We start from the raw sequence: 18581 nt of genomic DNA on the forward strand, positions 1-18581 counted from the left end.
TGAACACCAAGTTTATATAAAAACAAACAAGGTTAATCATTCTGCATGCTTGATTATGTTTAATCATGCTTCAATATTTATGAACCAAATAATTATTTATTCCATCAATAAATATTCATCTTTCATTTAAAGCTAACTCTTACAGACATTGGTCTGATAACTATAGAAATGACAAAGATAAAAACCATCATTACAGGATTTATTTCAATTTTCAATTGCTTGAAATTATGGGAATTACTGCAGAGAATGTCAAACGTAAAAAAGTTATTTAGCCACTTGAAGTATTTTAATTAATTTCACAAAATTTTGTGGGCAAAACACCTGAGCAGCAGATTAACCGCCACCCGTGGCAATGTCTAACTTGGATCTTAATGTTCTGAGCCAATGCCAGATCAATTATTGAGTCATGAGCCAGATCTTGTGCCGCTGAATTGCATTGAGGGATTGTACTGAATGAGCAGTAATGCTATGGAATGTGCCTTGTGAATTTTGTTTTTGAGTTCTCCATACAAGCTCAGACAGACCTACTGTATTTTAACCCATGATGTAAAACTTATAACCACGAATACCTACAAGTAATTTTTTTTTTTTTTACAAGCTGAATATGAAGCTGAATACAACTGAAAACTTGAGCACACTTCACTCAAGAGGAAGTGATAAACTTTGTTGTTCTGTTCCTTAATCCAATATCTGCACCAAGGAAAAGTTCTCTGAACAGCTACTTCTATACACCACATGACAAGAAGGAAGAGACTGGCCATGCTCTTGCATAAGTAAATGCTGTGTGTCAGGAGCATTACTTATGTACCAATAATATATAACACAAGAGACTTGATCACAAACATGCAGTAAAAGCATGATGGCTTGATATTAACAAGAAAATGGCTGCTTTTCTGTTCTTGCTGGAAGGTTGCCAGAAACTGAAAAACCTACCTGACATCATTGCCACCGTGTGCAAAGGAACCAAAGCAGGCAGTAAGGATCTGAAGAAAATGGAAGAGCAGAAAGACCTGGGGTTTGTCCCTCTCCTCCTTTTCCTCATCAACACAGTCCTCCAGTCCATCCCCAGCAGGGGGCTTTGGCTCGTGTTTTTCATCCCCCAGTTTCACATCCACTCCACCCTCTTCTGCCTCAATCTCAGCCTCAGCTACAGCGTTGCAGTAGCTGGAGTAGCTGTCATAGCGCAGTCGTTTTTTAGAATAGACGACACCGTCGCCCACCAGCTTCTCACTGTCCTCTGGCGGAGGGGCACTGGATTCAGAGCGTATCAGAGGTTGCATTGGCATGCCACAGATGGCTGCTGTGTAGCAGGTGTAGCTGTTGTTGCGGCGCAGGACCCTGTAGTTGTTGTCAGGCCGTGAGTTGGTGCGCTCGTCTTCCAGACGGCCAACATGGATCTTGTGAAGCAGGTCTTTGTAGAGCCCAGAGTCCTTATGCACAGTGTGGTACACCTGGCCATCGCTGCGGACATGTCCGTCAAAGCTGAAACTGCCATTTGACACAGGTGACTTCAGGCAGCCATTGGTCATGGAGTGTGTGCGGCCTGACGAGATACAGGCATAATTAATATATATATAAAATAAAATAAAATGTAAAAAAAAATTCTATAAATATGTATTTAATATTTTTTTTAAAAATCTGAATGTAGGAATTGAGCCAATAAAGTTTTTTTTTTTTTGAGGGGTGGGGCAGTAATGATACCAGACCTGTTAGGATCGTGTAATAAAGAGCAACTCTTTCACATTTTCTTTCTTACATTTTTCTTTTGTATTTTCTTTAATATAATGTGAGCATAATCCCACTGTGAGATTTAGGTTTCCAGTATAATAACAATGGCATAAAATCAAATAAAAATACACAAAGATGGGGGGCTAAGTTAATATTGAACTAAGGCAAACATTATAAGAATTTATGGATACAATTTCCACCACTCACCATACACCCTGCCATTAGGCAGTACAGTTCCTCCATTGGCCAGGCTGTTCAACTCCCCGGTGGATTCCCCAGTCAGGGGCAGTTCTGCATCATCATTGCCTTTTGCTCCTGGAAGCTCTTTAAACACTGGAGCCTCTTCTTCTTCCTCTGGGATTTTATCTAGACTCTCATCAGAGATGCGCGAAAGGACATGCTCATTCTTCAGCCGACCTGGACAAGGATAAAAGGAAAATGATGAACAAAAGGTCTCAGCATTCCTCAGTTCCATCCATGGGTGTGATTTGCAGAGCAAACACAAGGCTTTAAGCAAGCTTCAGGAAGGAGTGGATGGAGTGCTCAAGACTTTTTTGTGTATCAGGAAGGTGGAAAAGCAAGGATTCATTTACAGAGCACTGTATGCATCAAACAAGCATAATCCCATGAAACAAGGATAATCTTTACAAAAGAAGTCATAGCGTCCAATTGATTACAGACCTACTTCTAAAAGAAGGTGGCTGTGATCATAAGCAATTATATATATATATATATATATATATATATATATATATATATATATATATATATATATATGGGAATGTTGTGTACACTTGTAAGCTGAATTTCATAAACATTGTAGTCCTGGGCGATATCTTAGAAGCATAATTTCTTGTTAATTAATTAATCTGTTGTGATTGTATAAATTCCACTGGGACAGGTTTCCACAGACAATACGTTGCACTGTTGGACTCATTAACTTTTTTCTACTGTTACCCAACCACTTATGTAACAACTCTTTTGGGTTATAATCTGCATAGGTTTCCTCCAGGTGCTCCGGTTTCTTCCCTTGGTCCAAAACACAAGTTGTGACTCAAAAGTGTGTGTGTCTCCAGGGTGTGTTCCTGCCTTGCGCCCAGTGATTCTTGGGAGGCTCCGGAACCACTGTGACCCTGAACTGGATAAGTGCTTACAGACAATGAATGAATGAATGAATTGTGCTCCTTTCAGGCAGATCACAAAAAGCTGATTGGGTTGTTTTACTTCACAGTATGTGTGTTTGTAGGTGCTCCAGATGCTAATAGATTGATATGCTAATGCACTTTAATCATCAAGTAAATCATAATCTATACCTGAACATTTCACCCTATCGCCCAGGACTAATACAGCATATGTCCAAAAGTTAGCAGACATTTCTTTAATTAATCAATTCAGTTACCATAAGGTACATTAGTTCTCATTATTTCTGGAAAAAGGTCTTCAACTGCAAAAGCACTGACAAAATCTAATGCTCTAAAGCAGCTGCATGAATTCTCCGCTCCCAATGCCTAGTGTCGTATAGCTGTGTATAAATTGTTCCCTAGAATGAGGGTGGTGCAATACTGAATGCTCTTAGGGACAAATTACATCAATACCCAAACAATATCTAGTGTAAAGCCTTCCCAGAAGAGGTGATGTTCAAATGGGGATGTCAAACTCCTCCGAAACACTTAATCTAAAAAAAATTAAAAACACTCAGGAATATAAGCAGATGTCTAAAAACTTTAGGACATATAGTGCATCAGTAATGAAATATGTAGTTTACTAGCTAAATTCATTCTGGATCAATGGGAAAAACATTTTCATTTCGGTGCAGGACATATTTGCAATTTAATATGCTGTATTAACGAAGAACCAGATAAATGTTTGAAATAACTGAAAATGCCATGTTTCTCAACAATCAGACATTGAAACAAAAGCCATTTCAGTGACAGCAGTGCTTTGAGGGGAAAAATATATTACCAGTGAACTTAATGCTTTATTGATCCCAGCCATCTCACAGCTGCAGCCAAAGCACAACACTCCCCGTGCTATCGTCTTAGCAATGACAAAGATAAAAACAAAACCTGCGACAAAACAGCAAGATCCATGCAACTCACTGAAACTCAGAAAACAGTGAGACATCCAAATAAACAGCTTGAGAGTTTATTTGCTTTGTGATCTTCTTAAACATCAACATGGGGCCATAAGTCAGAGTCAGCGAAAGATGGACGCTCCACAGCACGGCACCCTGGCGGAGCAGCAGATGTTAAGCAAATCCTCCTTCCTCCTGAGCTGGTGAAGTTGCGGCATGCTGAGCCAAAACTCTGTGGTTTTCCAAAGCTAGATCAGGAATAATAACCCATTCATAACGACCAAATCATCATGTCGCTTAGAGTGCAGACAGCAGTAACGCGTAAATACACCTGACCTGTTGCTTTGATTTTCTGCAGATATATCATTGACCACATTTTCAAATTACCATTCTGCCGAGGCAAGCAAATGGTGTATGGAAAGAGCCGGTAAAGTGAACAGCCTTGCATCAATCGCTGCTGGAACTAGCTGCCTTTTCTCAGGTGATTAAAAAAACAAGGGAACTTACTTGCTATTTTTCTTCTCATCCAGGGGCAAACAAAGATCCAGACCAGGCCTGCGCACACTATAGATCCGGCCAGCGTAATGAGAGCTATGGACCACACTGGAAGCATTTCCAGGCCAAGCACTGCAGGAGCACAACAACGAGGTTGAAAAGGAAAGAAAATTATACCTTTATTACAGACTCCACTTCCAGATAAGGGGCTATATTCTAAAAAAGTAATAAATTTAAAACTGTAATTTGTTAAAATCTCAAACATATATTTAACTGATAAAATGGACAACAGACAATGAGTGCAGATACAAGGTAAGTGTTCCTAATCCAGTGACAATAGCCATTTATTGTCCCCAATTCCTTTTTAGGAGACGTTTTAAGGAGGATTAAAAACGTTAGTCCAATCCAATAAAGAAGAGCAAAGTCAAAAGACAATTAGTGAACAAACAAAGAGTACAAATGGGACTCCTAATGGCAATGGCAAAACCTAACAAACCACCAGACACACAGCCTTTAAAGCTGTAATCTCAGTCATCTTTCCTTCCACTCATTCTTGTGGTTCTAAAAGGATGGGTAGTCAGGAAACCATTAATGAAAAGAAGAAATAGACAAAGAACGCAGAAAATCTGCAATCAAGCAAAGCAGATGTTGGTGTTTAGAGCAGTGGACAGGTTCAGACCTCAACATCACTGAATGTGTTTGGGAATACTTAGATTATGATTTATCATACTTAGGTATGATAAAACTTTTACAATTTCAAAACAAAAATGAAAGCTGTAATGAAGCTTAACTAAACGTTTTAAAAAAGATTTTTTTATACTTAAAGCTTCTGTAATTTTCTGTAAATTAACAGGCTTTTAAAAGTCTAAAAAAATAACATTTTGCACAGCTCTGTGGAAAACAGAGCACTGGTAAATTAGAATTAGAATGACTTTACTGGCCACTGTGCTTTCACACAGAGGAATTTGTTCTCTGCATTTAACCCAATACGTGCAACACACATTTACCCACACACTAATGAACACTACGGGGCAGTGAGCACACATGCCCGGATTGGTGAGCAGCCCTAGCCACTGCGCCCAGGGAGGAGTTGGGGATTCGGTCCCTTGCTTCGGTCACCTCAGTCATGACTTAAGAGTCTCTGGGGATCGAACCAGCAAGCTTCTGGTTACAAGCCCAGTTCCCTAACCATCATGGAAGGTGTCTCTTAATATGGGTCAATTATTTAGAAGTTTTTTATTACATTAAAACACTTTCTTACAACTAAAACCAAAGCATTCATTTTTAAATTAATTACCAGAAAAAGAGACTTTAGCTGCAAAAAATGTATTTATCATTTATTTTCTAGTTAGATGTTCCATTAAGAGAGTGATGACTCACAAGGAGCTCCTGTGTACATGATGGAGAAGGTGTTGATGCCAATAGTAGAGGCATAGAAGAGGGGCAAAGCACGGAGGCCATTTGGAACAGGATCATCCTACAAGGAAAATAAACACAAAACACTACAGTATTGCAGCAACAGAAGCAACCGAAAGAAGAAAATGTGTACAAACGTATCTCCTTATCTTATTCTGATGTATTTCAATATCATTAAAAAGGCATAGGAAAAGCGATATGAATTAAGAAAACAAAATATAAAAATCTGAACCACCTTAACACTCCTGACAGAGCAGTGCTACTATATTCTGGTCTACTTTGAGTCAGTTTCATACATGTACTCAAATAGTATGTAAACCGTTATCCTTGCTCAACGTGGACAGAGAAAGCATGATAATGTACGGAATCAAACTATTAGAGGATGTTCACCCAGGTTTTTACTTCACAGCAAATAAAGGAATAACATATGATACAAACTGGATCAATGCCATATTTTGTGATCATGGAAATATATTCGAATCAAACAAAGCTGAGAAAAATATGAATTCAGCTTGTCAATGGTTTTCTAAAACAAAGACTCTCACTAAAACTGCAAATTATCCTGCAGTTAAAGGGGAGTGTTTACAGATCTTAAGAAGCTGTTGACTTGGTAAACTGAAAGAAAAATTGTCCCTAACACAAGAGCTGTCAACTGAAACAATGTATTACGAAATTTCTTCGAGAAGGAAATCCAAGATGGAGTCCGCCAGCTGTATCTAAAATGTGATACAGGAATTAAAAAAAATGGTAAGGTTATAAAAAGAAATAGGTGTAGGTAAAGGAAGATATCAGGATACAAAAAAGCAATATACTTTAAATAAAGTAATTCATTCATTCATTATCTGTAACCGCTTATCCAATTCAGGGTCGCGGTGGGTCCAGAGCCTACCTGGAATCATTGGGCGCAAGGCAGGAATACACCCTGGAGGGGGCGCCAGTCCTTCACAGGGCAACACAGACACACACACACATTCACACCTACGGACACTTTTGAGTCGCCAATCCACCTACCAACGTGTGTTTTTGGACTGTGGGAGGAAACCGGAGCACCCGGAGGAAACCCACGCAGACACGGGAACACACAAACTCCTCACAGACAGTCACCCGGAGTGAGAATCGAACCCATAACCTCCAGGTCCCTGGAGCTGTGTGACTGCGACACTACCTGCTGCACCACCATACCGCCCAAATAAAGTAATTGCACAACAAATTAAAATGAATAGAAACAGGTGTCAATATCTGTGACAGAAATCAAAGAAAGTGATTGAGTGAAATGGGATTTACATATAGAAATGTCAAATGAAAACACCATCACCTATACAGAAGAATGCAAGATTACAGTGGGCTAAAAAGAAACAATCAAGGATTGTGAATGACTGGACGAAAGTGATATTCAGTGATGAAGCAACAATCTATATTAGCCAAAGAAAATAATGATGCTGGAATTTTTGTCTGGTGGTTTTCTAATCAAATGTTTAAAGATTCCCCACTCATTTCTGATATGGGGTGGTATGTCAGGTAAAGAAGCAAGGAAGACTACATTCATTACCTCAGCAGGTGCACAGTGGCTCTTTCCATGGACAGAAAATAGATTTGGTACGGATTAAGGCATTCTTTAAGGTGATAATGCATCTTACCAAAGAGAAAAAGAGTTAAAAAAAATTTTTTTTTTTTTTCAACAAACTATCTGGATCTCATTCTGATTGAAAATATATTGTGGAAATTTAAAACAAAAGGCTCCATCCTGCAAAGATGATGGCAGCTACTATTTGAGAAAGTTGGAACCAGCTTGATGTAGAATACTGTTTTTCATGAGAGAGGAACATGACTCAAAGAATTCTGCCCCAAGGCAGAACAACAAAATAATAACTGTGTGTCCTGAACATTGGGCGGTTCCATATTTTTCCCTCTATTTGATCTGGAAAACAAGAACACAAAAGCTGTTTTTGAAACAGACAGGAGCCCTCTCAACACCTTGCTGCCCATACGGTGCAGTCAATGCCTCAGAAGGCATGTTTTGACATGAGGAAATTGAAGAGAATCAGAGACCCGCTTCAAAGGCAGCATTAGGTCACAACATTGCCAGGACACTAATATGCCAACGTTCACTAGACAGAACAGATACAGGTTTGAAGATATTTAAACAAAAAAGTGACAGCATTTTATAAAAACATCCATTTCAGAAACACAGCTTGGTGCCTTCCTCCCTCAGAATTCTTCCTCAGTGAAAGAATAACTGTTGATGCTTTTAACAAGATTCGTGGGCTTTGGAAACAACCTGCATCACGCTGTGTAGGCTCACTTGAAACTGCAAGCGACCACAGACTGACCACATACCACTTCCAGGGTCCAGGCACCAGATTTGCATAATGGAAAAGCAAAAGAACCAAGTACAGAGTCAAATAGGGATCATGAAGAGGAAATGTGCCATATATGTGTGTGAAAACGTAATAAATAGTGCACTTTTTTGTGTAATTCCTAACTGTGAGTGAATATGTAAAATAAGACTAAACCTAAAAGTCATAGATCAGTTTAAATAATTTTATTTTATTTTCACCAAGTCATTTCCAAAAAGCCAACATGTTCAGCCGCTAAACAATAATATTTGTATAATCTCTGCGAATTCCGTTTTTGCTACTAGTATAACAAAATCAGGGTGGACATGCTCCAGTGGTGGTAATTTCATCATTTTTTCCATATTTAAACTTCCTTTCAAAAAGATTATCATTGTCTGTTGAAATAACGGAAGCGCAGATAAGCATCGGCATTGGTGATGGGTGTGCATAAAAGGTATGCAGATATGGCATAGATGACACACATATGATAGTCTTAGTAGGATGTGAAGAGGAAGAGTTTCATCAAGATGTTGATAATAACATGCATGTTTTTAAAAGAATACCTACATAAGAGATAAGATCAGAACTTCAGTAACCCTTCTGATGCAAGGCATGTGTAACAGCAAATCTGACTCTGGACTCACCTTGTTAAGAATGAAATATCTGATGATGAAAAAGAGTAGGCCAGACATGAGGCCTGACAGCAGAGGGGATATGAACCAGGAGGCCACTGAAGCAAACAGAAAAAGAATATTTAAAATCACTGATATAATATAGTAGATATAAAAAAGAAAAATAGACGCTGCTCAGTAATCCTCCTACCAATTTTGACCAGCTGCATCCACTTTACTCCCTTTGTGCCAATAGCCACCATGGAAAAGCCAATAGTAGAGCCCACGATACAATGAGTCCCAGAAATGGGCAACTTTAGAAACGAGGCAATGAGCTGCCAAACCGCAGACCCTGAGAAAAAAGAAAATTTGAGAAACTCAAGCAGATAGGGAGTCCCACAGCCACGTGGTTCACGTCTTATTTCTTTCTAAATGGTAACATGCTTTAACTGCTAAACACATTTAAAAACATTTAAAAAACGTTAGTTTGCTAGAAAAATAAACATGAATATTTTGCCGTGTTTATCTTATTAGACAGTTAACAAGTGATCTCTTAGCCCATGTTCTTTGGAGGATAAAAAAAAATGAAAAATACCTCTGCTGGTATCTAAAATAAGTACCAGTCAGACCAGGAATGCGACCATATATTTATTCTACTAGAAAGTATTTAGCAGTACACAATGAACAAATAAAGAAAAAACAAATGTATTAACTTTAGAATCTTCCGAATTAATCCAAAATCATGGTTTTAGTTAATCCAAAATTCAATCTATAAGAGATCACTTACCGACCATGGCGCTGACCTCTCCGGCCATCAGTATGGGCACAGTGTCGTTGTACAAGCTGACGTCTATAATCCCTTTCCGAATGGTCTCACCCACTTTGGCTCCGAGGAGCATAGAGCCCAGGGTTTCAAAAATGGAGGCCAGTATGCAGGCCTGGCGCAATGTGACCACTCCCGAGCCCACGGCTGTGCCAAACGAGTTGGCCACGTCATTGGCTCCCACGGAAAATGCCAAGATGAAGGCAATGATGAAGCCAATTACAACCATCCATAGGTACGATTCTAAATCCATTTTGACGCTCGCTTTTGAACAGGTTCAGATCTCAATCCAAAAATAATTAAATCCGGAGGTCTAAATAAGGTGCTCTGCTTTATAAAGGAAAAAACTTCTTCTCTTTTGTTTGACACTCTTCTTCCCCTGGCTGTGCAAGTTCTAGGGGGAGAGGCACACTGCTAACTAAGCCGTTTAACTTCAGTCTTTGGAGCCGTGAGCAATGTAGGCAGGAGAGAGCATTCCATTCTTTGGCCTTCTACGTGTGCCTTCCACTGAGAAGTCTTCAGCTGTCAAAACAAGAAAGAAAAAAATAATTGCAAGGAATACTCTCATTTGTGTATGAGGCTGCATTATCCGGCCAAAAGACTGCAGGGGAGCAAAAGGCATTAGAAAAAAAAGTAAGTTGGAGGAACAGGTGGGGAAATGAACTAAAGATTAGAAAGTGAGAAAGTGAGTGTGAGAGAGAGAGAGAGAGAGAGAGATATTTAAAATGACAGCTGTTACAGCATGAGCCCAACAATTATAAAGTATGTTCACAAAACCAACCCCCAGGCAAAATCAGTGAGATATGAACATGCACAGAAAGATGTCATAAGCCATGTCTTTATGACAGCAGAAAAGGAAAACACCTTATTCACACCTTGTCTTGAATTTTTGGCAGGATTTCAGGTTCGACATTTAAACTCAGCCTCTGCAGTATGTTCAGTGGTGATGCAGCCTTAGCAGCACTGCACAGCAGCAGTTCCTAATACCCGCTTACACTTGTACTGTTTGCTGCTTTCTGCAGGCTAAGATTCTTAGTGGGTCAGAGTCAGAACATGGGAAGTCTGTAAATGGGCCACTATGTGCTAGCTGCAATCTGATCGTGTTTATAGAAAGCACCAATAAAGCACAACATGGAGACAGTGTGGTATTTAGTTCATAAGACCACCGCTATTAATTAAAAAGAATAAACAAGGAAACAGTATATATGGCTGAGATGCACTGATCAAAATTATGATTTATTAAGTGCCTTAGCCTCTCATATTAGAGTTTTGTGTATCCTATTAAATCTGTATCATATATACTTAAATAAACATATAAGGAGGTTTACTTTATTCATATTTTTGAGAATACTGAATTTGAATTAAATAAAAATGAAGAAAAGGGTCACACTGTACATAAGATTAAATAACAATAAGTGAATCTAAGTTAAGACTTAGGGTTTATATTAATTTATCTATGTGTATCTCATTTTATTAATCCACACGATCAAATGTTCACAAGAAGATGCATTGTCTTAAAAAGTAAGCGTGAACAGGTCACAATTACAAATATTTTGGTTGTTTTTAAATCAGATACAAATGATCTCTTTTTTTCTAGCAATGCTACAATGCCAGTGTATACTGTATAAACCCATTACTCAATGGTCCTAAAACATCTTTCATATTTAAATCTGGTCACCCTTAGGCTGAGTTTTAACAAGCAAGGTCCCTGTCACCAATACTTCCTAGAAATCTCTAACATTGTTTCCACTCTTATGACAGGGTGCTCTTTTAAGGCAAGAACAGCTTGGCTTAGTCAGATGGTTTCTGCAATAAACTTTATTAGCCTACCATTGACATCATTATTTTAATGATTAATTGAATTAAATGTCAAGGTTTAAATGGTGTCTACAATTTACAGAGATTTCCTTCACAATTTCTGATGACTTGAAGATTTCATTAAATTTAACACTCAATTTATCTGATACGAATAAATTACTCACTGAAAAAAGCAGAATCCTCCTGAGAACTAAATTATATGTATTCCAAAAGTTTGCAGGAACCCCCAACCCAATACTTTTTCTAGAAACAAAGGTATTAATAGTGCAATTGCCCACATCCACTTCTGCTACAGTAATAATCCATATCTCTATTGCAAAGTCTTTATGCTAGATATTGGAAATTTGCAGTGAGGGTGTGACTGCATCAATATAGAAGTCAGATAGTGATGTTGATTTGTTTTATCTCAGAAACACCAATGAATATTGTTAAAAAGCTGCATACACCCCTAAACGAATCTTGGCATTGGGCATGATGACTTTAGTTTCATATGAAAATGGGATGGGCATGATTATTTGATAGCCATTGTTACAGAAGTTTTTCTGGCATTTCAAAAATAGGAAAGCCGTTCTGAAAAAAGCATGTCTGTACACTAAAATCCACCAGAGAGCAAGGTGAACATTATGTTTTCACAGGTCCTTCGCTTGTCTCAAACCAGATCTTTCTCAGCTAGCTTTGTTCTGCCTCGACCCTGAGCACATTTACAGGTTAATATTTCTCAAGGTGGATGCTACTTATTCCAAACAGACACAAAATATGTCACTGTTAAGATTGTCTACTTTTATTGTTTAGTGTCAGAATGTCAATTTCGATTAATTTTCGATTAACTGTCCAGCCCTACTTTAACATTAACCCATTAACATTAACATTACTGAACATATTTAAAATAATACCATCTGCCTCAGTTATTTGTAAATTGAGAAGTATTTTATAAAACATTATTAACTATTACTAATTAACTATTAATTATTAATACAACATTAACTATTCCTAACTCCAAGTAACACCCTGAGAGCTATGTTCACAGGAATGCATAAGGCATTAACACAGAGCTGAACATCCGCAGGGTCAGAAGAATGGAAGTCATTGAACAACACTTGGCCTAGTTCTTTGTGTACCTGGGTGATATGTGATTTAATGATATATTTTGTTTTTGTTTCTGTATTATTTTAAATCCTATCCTGATTCCTTAAAATAGCGATATGTGCACTGAAATATACAGACTTGATTACTCACTTGTTATTATAGTTAATGTAGGGACTTATCTCACATTCTTTCTGCTCAATAAGCCTTTTGTTTAAAGGGAGTCAAATGTAAACACCATGAGCCAGACTAACACATTCTCTAGGCATTAACTAATTGCGTGCTCTAGTCAGGTGAGTTACACAAACTAATCAACATCACACGCCCGAAGGGCATCTTGATTCTAGGCTTGCTGTGAACGGATCGGACAGATCTATGACATACTCATGTACATACAGCGGAGTCATCAAAACAGCTCTTCCGTAAAGAAACAATGCAGTGCACACAAGAACTTTGATTGTGTAGTTCAGTATGCAATGTCTTGACAAACGTAACAATGGGGTCTTTCATAATTGCAGCAGGGCTGGGTATTACCAGGTCCCTCGATACACTATATGACCACATTCAAGGCCACAACACAGCACACTGTAAAATAAGATATAGGAAAATGAACATTATTGGGTTTTATATTTCAGGAGAACATCACAGTATTTTTGCACCCTATAATGTGACAAGATTGCAGAGACACTGCAGACAGTATTTAAAGACCGTTAATGTAACAATTTACATGTATATTTAAGGAAAGTATTACTCAAAATTTGTGATGCACGATAAATCGCCAGTCGATATATTATTTGCCGATATGTGGACTTTTTTAGTTATTGTTATCAGTCCAAATACTGTAATTTTAGCCAATATTACTACCAACAACTTGGTGCCGTTTTTGTGCTTGTGCATATGCACAGACAGACATCTGTTAATACACAACTATGTCTGCTGTGTGGATGTTTTTCATTGTGTCTGCAGAAAAAACAGTTTCTGGGAGTAAATCGCTACATGGTGAAAACCAATTTAAAATATGAGCAACACTCAGTACAGTGGTGTATACACATACACAGCTGGTTAAACGACAGAAAGATACTCTCAACCATCACAGTGCAGGAGCCCCATCTTGGTGGAGTTTCCATGTTCTCCCCTTGTCTGCGTGGGTTTTCTCCGGGGTCTCCGGTTTCCTCCCACAGTCCAAAAAACTGGAGGGTAGGTGAATTGGCTTCTCTAATAAATGTCCTGGTGTGTGTGAGAGTGATTGTCTGTATGTGTCAGTGAATGTGTGTGTGCCCAGATATGGATTAGCACTCTGTCCTGGGTGAAACCCTAGTGCCCGATGCAGTCCTCTAGGTGGACGGTCGTTCCTGGTTGAGAGTACGCTGTGCGCGTTGGGCTGCCGCTTCTCGCCAGTGTGTGTGTGGATTGAGCGTTCTGAGCAGTGTGGATTGTAAAGCATCCTTGGGTGTCTAGAAAGGCACTATATAAGTGTAACGATAGGAGCCCTTCTCATACAAAACACATGAAAATAGATATAGAGCCATTCAGAGTCTGATTTTATTACTGAAATGCGATGATAAACGACTACAAACACTCGCTCACACACACTCTCCCTGCCGCTCTCTCCCTTGCTCTTCAAACAAACCTAGAGCTGCACTAAATAGTGCCCCTCTAGAAACCATAGTAAAACTACGGAACCAGTTGTAAATCTTTGACAAAAATATAAATTAACTACAAATAATATACTTAAAAGGTACAAGTACACATATAAAAAAAAGATACAGGGACAAATACTGAAGAAGAGGCTTGTCCTATAACAACCTATGATAATAAAAATATATATATATTTTTTCAATCCAAAAAGATAAAATTTTCAGTTATTAATATCGGTATCAGCTACTCCAAGGTGCTAATTATCGGCTATTGTATCGGCCCAAAAAATTAAAAATCGGTGCATCCCTATCCAAAATTTAAAAAAAATGTTACCTTTTTGTTTCAGTAATTTGTAGTAATATACACATTTAATTATAACATCTAGGTAAATGACAAAATTAACCACATGATAAATTGTTTACCTTAAAGCAGATATAGATTCTTATTGACTTGGATTCCCCGAAGCCTGCTCTTTTAACACAAGCCTATCTGGAAGCCTTTAGTGGAACAAAACACTACAACCATGTGCTAGCAACTCTTGATTAGACTTGTTTATAAAAGCTTACAACACAATTTGCATGCTTACATTGTACCATTACCTGGAAAAATCATAACATGGACAATAAAAGAGCACAGAAAACGTTTTATCCTGGTTGCCAACAAAAAGCACTTGGTGTACTTTATTTTGTTTGGCTCAGAATTATGTCTTTGTCTCAATGGGTACTTATATATATGTAGAGGTTATAACTGAGAATTTCCTGTCCACTCGTAGCAAAGAAAAAATAACATTATTCCCACATATCAACTTAACAGAATTTATAAAAATGCTGAGCAATGTGATCCTAATTTAATGTTACATTTATTGTACCAAACACAGCTACGATTATTCTAGAACGATCACTATTGACCTGCACTAGTTCACCAACATGCTCACCAGGTAGGTCTGTATTCATTCATTGTCTGTAACCATTTAGCCTGTTCAGGGTCAAGGTGGGTCTGGAGCCTACCCAGAATCACTGGGCGCAATCAAAAACACACCCTGCAGGGGTACCTCCTAGGGCAACACACACTCACACAAGGACACTTGAGTGTCAATTTTTTTTGTTACTAATCCTCCTACCAATGTGTTTTTGGACCATGGGAGGTAACCAGAGCACCTGGAGGAAACCCACACAGACACTGGGAGAACGCTCCAAACTCCTCACCAACAGTCAGGAGCAGGACTGGAACCCACAACCCCGGGACCCTGGAGCTGTGTGACTGCAACACTACCTGCTGCGCCACCATGCCGGGCAAATATGTTTCACATATTCTCACAGCAAAGTGTAAAATTTTCTCAGGCTAAATGCCTTGAGAGTAGAAAGCACATGGCTACAAGTCATAATATATGTAATTCTGTTCTTTCATACTAAATTAATTACATATTTTTAGATAAATTACAAAAATAATATAGTACAATCGCAAAGTTTAGTGAACTGCTTTGTTTAACAAAGATTAAGCATCAATTCATATGCCATTAAAATGTTTGCAGCCACACCCGCTTAAATGGAAGTTGCTGAAGTTATTTACTCACACAATAATCTAAATCAGAAAACTGTTACAGACACATACTTTATTACTATACCTATTCATTCTTCCAGGCATAGCCACACAAGTTCTGATTATACTGATGAAAGGGAGCCTACCTGTATCAGACAGCTGATGCCCAATCAGCCCGTGTAACTAATATTAAGAGATGTAGGTATTTTCTAAATAATTCCAATTAAATTCTAAATGTGATATCCAACTGGGTATATATGAGAAACTAAAAGTCTGTGTGTATTCTGGCATTCTGTTTGTGTCCCCATCTGAAACTGTAGGTCAATTGCATTGTCATATGTCAGGTATTTTGGCATGCACTGGCTTCAACAATACACTGGGTTAGTACTTCTTTTAACAACAAGCACTCTGCTTGAAATGCAGGTTTGTTATCTGTATGATGATTCCTTTTACTGACGTCACTCTTTCTTGGAAAACTTTACACGAACTGGGAGAAGGCTACATTTCTTCATCCACATAACCCAAAGGACTTCTGCCTCAGTGCCTCCATAAACACAGAGCGCAGGCTACTGCACCTCAAAATGTCAAAAGAGGTTGGCCGTGAGACTGCAAATGCTGTCAGAAAATATGTAACATCAATAACCTGAGAAAGTGTCTCATGAACCTTATAAAGGTCAACTGTGGTTAGAGTTCAAGCAGAGGTGAATACAAAGGTAAAAAAATGACCATAGAACAGAACAAAAGTGCTCAGTGGACTGAAACGCAGGGTGACAGCTCATCGGTTAGGTCCTACACATAACTGCAAGGAGTGAGTCACAAGTCTCTTACAGATTCTTTAATTATGAAACTTAAACAAGTACCTTCATGTGCACACATTCACATACACTGCACCCTCTTGCCTTCGTCATTACCCTCGGAGTGCTACAATTCATTAGGCAGTGTACAGATTAAATAAATACCCACAGTTTAATTAACACTTAGGAATTTAACACTAAAAAACACCTCAGGACACTGAAGGTTTCAATATTAAAAGCAATAATAAAATTTGACAATAAATATCGTAATGGAAAATTAATAAACACACAGCTGGTTAGGGCCACTGGTTGGCTGCTTCCAAAAAATAAGAAGTTAATCCAAATTATGTCTATTTCTGTCAATAATTACTTACGGTTATATATTCTTTTAATATTCTGGTAATACATTGAAACTGGGCAGACTTAATTTCCAGCCATTTTCTTTAAACCATAACAGCATTGAGACTGTGTATCATAAGGATACATACGCACACAGACAGACACCTACTCATCTCTTGTTATACATATGTCCTCTTGCATGCAGAAGTCAAAGAGCACCTGTTGCATTACACAGACAGGGGAAACGGTATTTAAAAAATGGTAAGAAATAGAGAAAAGGCTGTTGTACTGACTGCAAACTGTAACCCGCACACTCACCTTCACACTGTGCAGTACTCAGAGAACCAGAGAACCTTTTTTTGAGGGGGGTAAGGGAAATGGAAAATGGTTGCAAAATGAGAGACTGAGTGAAGGGACAGATGAGAGATGAGCAGAGAAGGAAAACTATAATGGTATATTAATGACAAGGACAAAGAGACACTGAGGCAGGATGAACAGCTAATCCATAAGGAACTGTTCATCAGGGGAGAAAATGAACCAGTTAGAGAATACAGAATCGCCAGGTTGAGAGTTAGATGTGATGCAGGATACTGCAGCTCCCTCCTCATGAACAGCCTGTCACTGCAGTCTAGACTACCTCTTAAATGAAGGCATCAGCATCACACGCAGTTCAGCCAATCCTGCTCAACGTGAGGGAAGCTGGAGTGCTGATTGGATTTTTCCACATGGGAAGAAAGGGTGATGGGGATGAGCAAGCCACTGACAGAGAAGAGCTTGCTAGAGGGGGTGGGTGTATGCAAATTTCCAAAGCAGGAAAGGCATGCAGGCTCACCAAGGACATTCAATGGTGTTTACAGTGCAGACACCGCTATAACTGCATTACGACTCTCCTAGAATGCCTCAAAACAATACAAATAAAAATAAATAAATAAATAAATAAATAAGCATTTGTACCCATTACAAAAAGCCTGATCCCTTGAGAACACTGGCCTACTGGAATTTTCCATGCACAGCACAATAACAAGTAAATGACTTGAGCGCACAATACATGAGCACAACACGGAACTCTCTTGGCAAGGCTGATTAAGCAGATTAGCATCATTGTGGCATTATTTGTGAGAAACCAAACAGGGAAAAAAATAAGCCACAGAATAGCCACACCTTAGCACACTTAAAAAAAAAAAAAAAAAAAGTAGATAGGCAGAGCACTCCAGACCTTCTTGTCAGCAATCCTCTCCAAACACACCAATTCCGTCAGATTTGAATTTCATTACAGTTATGCTAGCGTTCACTTTCACTCACTCTCTTTCAGTACTTGGAACAATTGCTCCCTTCACTGGGATGATATCATTGTCATGTGCACCCTCCCTCACAGCCCACACCTCTCTTCTGAACACTCTGAACCAAAACAACTGCCAGGACATGAACTAGAAGACTTCAGAGGATCACAGAGTCCTGAACCATGTCACTTTAAGGGTGCCTGAACTCATCCTAGGGTCTCACGTCTAACATTCTTCCTAAAATAACAAAACCTCCAGAAACAACCATCCACTGGCTGCTGCTGCATCTGCTGCCATCGGTGTTCGGCACCACGATCGGAATAGTCTCTCTGACACCAGCTGTCAATGCAGGGATGGTAGTGACAGGCCATCAGATGTCAGAAGCAATTCTGGGACACATCGTTCACGCTGATTCACTGGCTGTGACTCACAGGACATAACTGCCACAAGAAAGGAGGTTTTGAGTAAAGTGCTTTCCAGAAATTCACCACAGAATTACTTAAAGATCACAGTGTTCACCATTAGGTCCAAATTGGCAGCTTCATTATTGGGAGCATATTGTTGAGTTTTAGGTAGCGTTCACGTAAGCTACTCAGCAGCCATATCA

The 18581-nt window shown here is 38.8% G+C and overlaps 1 protein-coding gene across 7 annotated transcripts in view; it reads right to left on the bottom strand.

Annotated features, from left to right (window-relative positions):
* The window catches only part of slc20a2 (solute carrier family 20 member 2), a 42154-nt gene that overhangs the window by 11438 nt on the left and 12135 nt on the right, over positions 1–18581 (bottom strand). For 5 of the 7 annotated variants that reach the window (XM_066643332.1, XM_066643334.1, XM_066643329.1 and 2 more), the window contains 7 exons: positions 9448–10005; positions 8872–9012; positions 8694–8779; positions 5678–5774; positions 4310–4429; positions 1936–2145; positions 934–1543 (listed from right to left, as the gene is read on the bottom strand). In XM_066643332.1, coding sequence (XP_066499429.1) covers positions 934–1543; positions 1936–2145; positions 4310–4429; positions 5678–5774; positions 8694–8779; positions 8872–9012; positions 9448–9736 — 1553 coding nt within the window. In that variant the 5' untranslated portion in view covers positions 9737–10005. Of the gene's footprint in view, positions 1–933; positions 1544–1935; positions 2146–4309; positions 4430–5677; positions 5775–8693; positions 8780–8871; positions 9013–9447; positions 10006–17012; positions 17263–17910; positions 17967–18581 lie in introns of those variants that run through there. The other 2 variants (XM_066643333.1, XM_066643331.1) reach the window with 2 other exon arrangements.

This window comes from Hoplias malabaricus, chromosome 14 (genome assembly GCF_029633855.1).
Source record: "Hoplias malabaricus isolate fHopMal1 chromosome 14, fHopMal1.hap1, whole genome shotgun sequence".
NCBI lineage: Eukaryota > Metazoa > Chordata > Actinopteri > Characiformes > Erythrinidae > Hoplias > Hoplias malabaricus.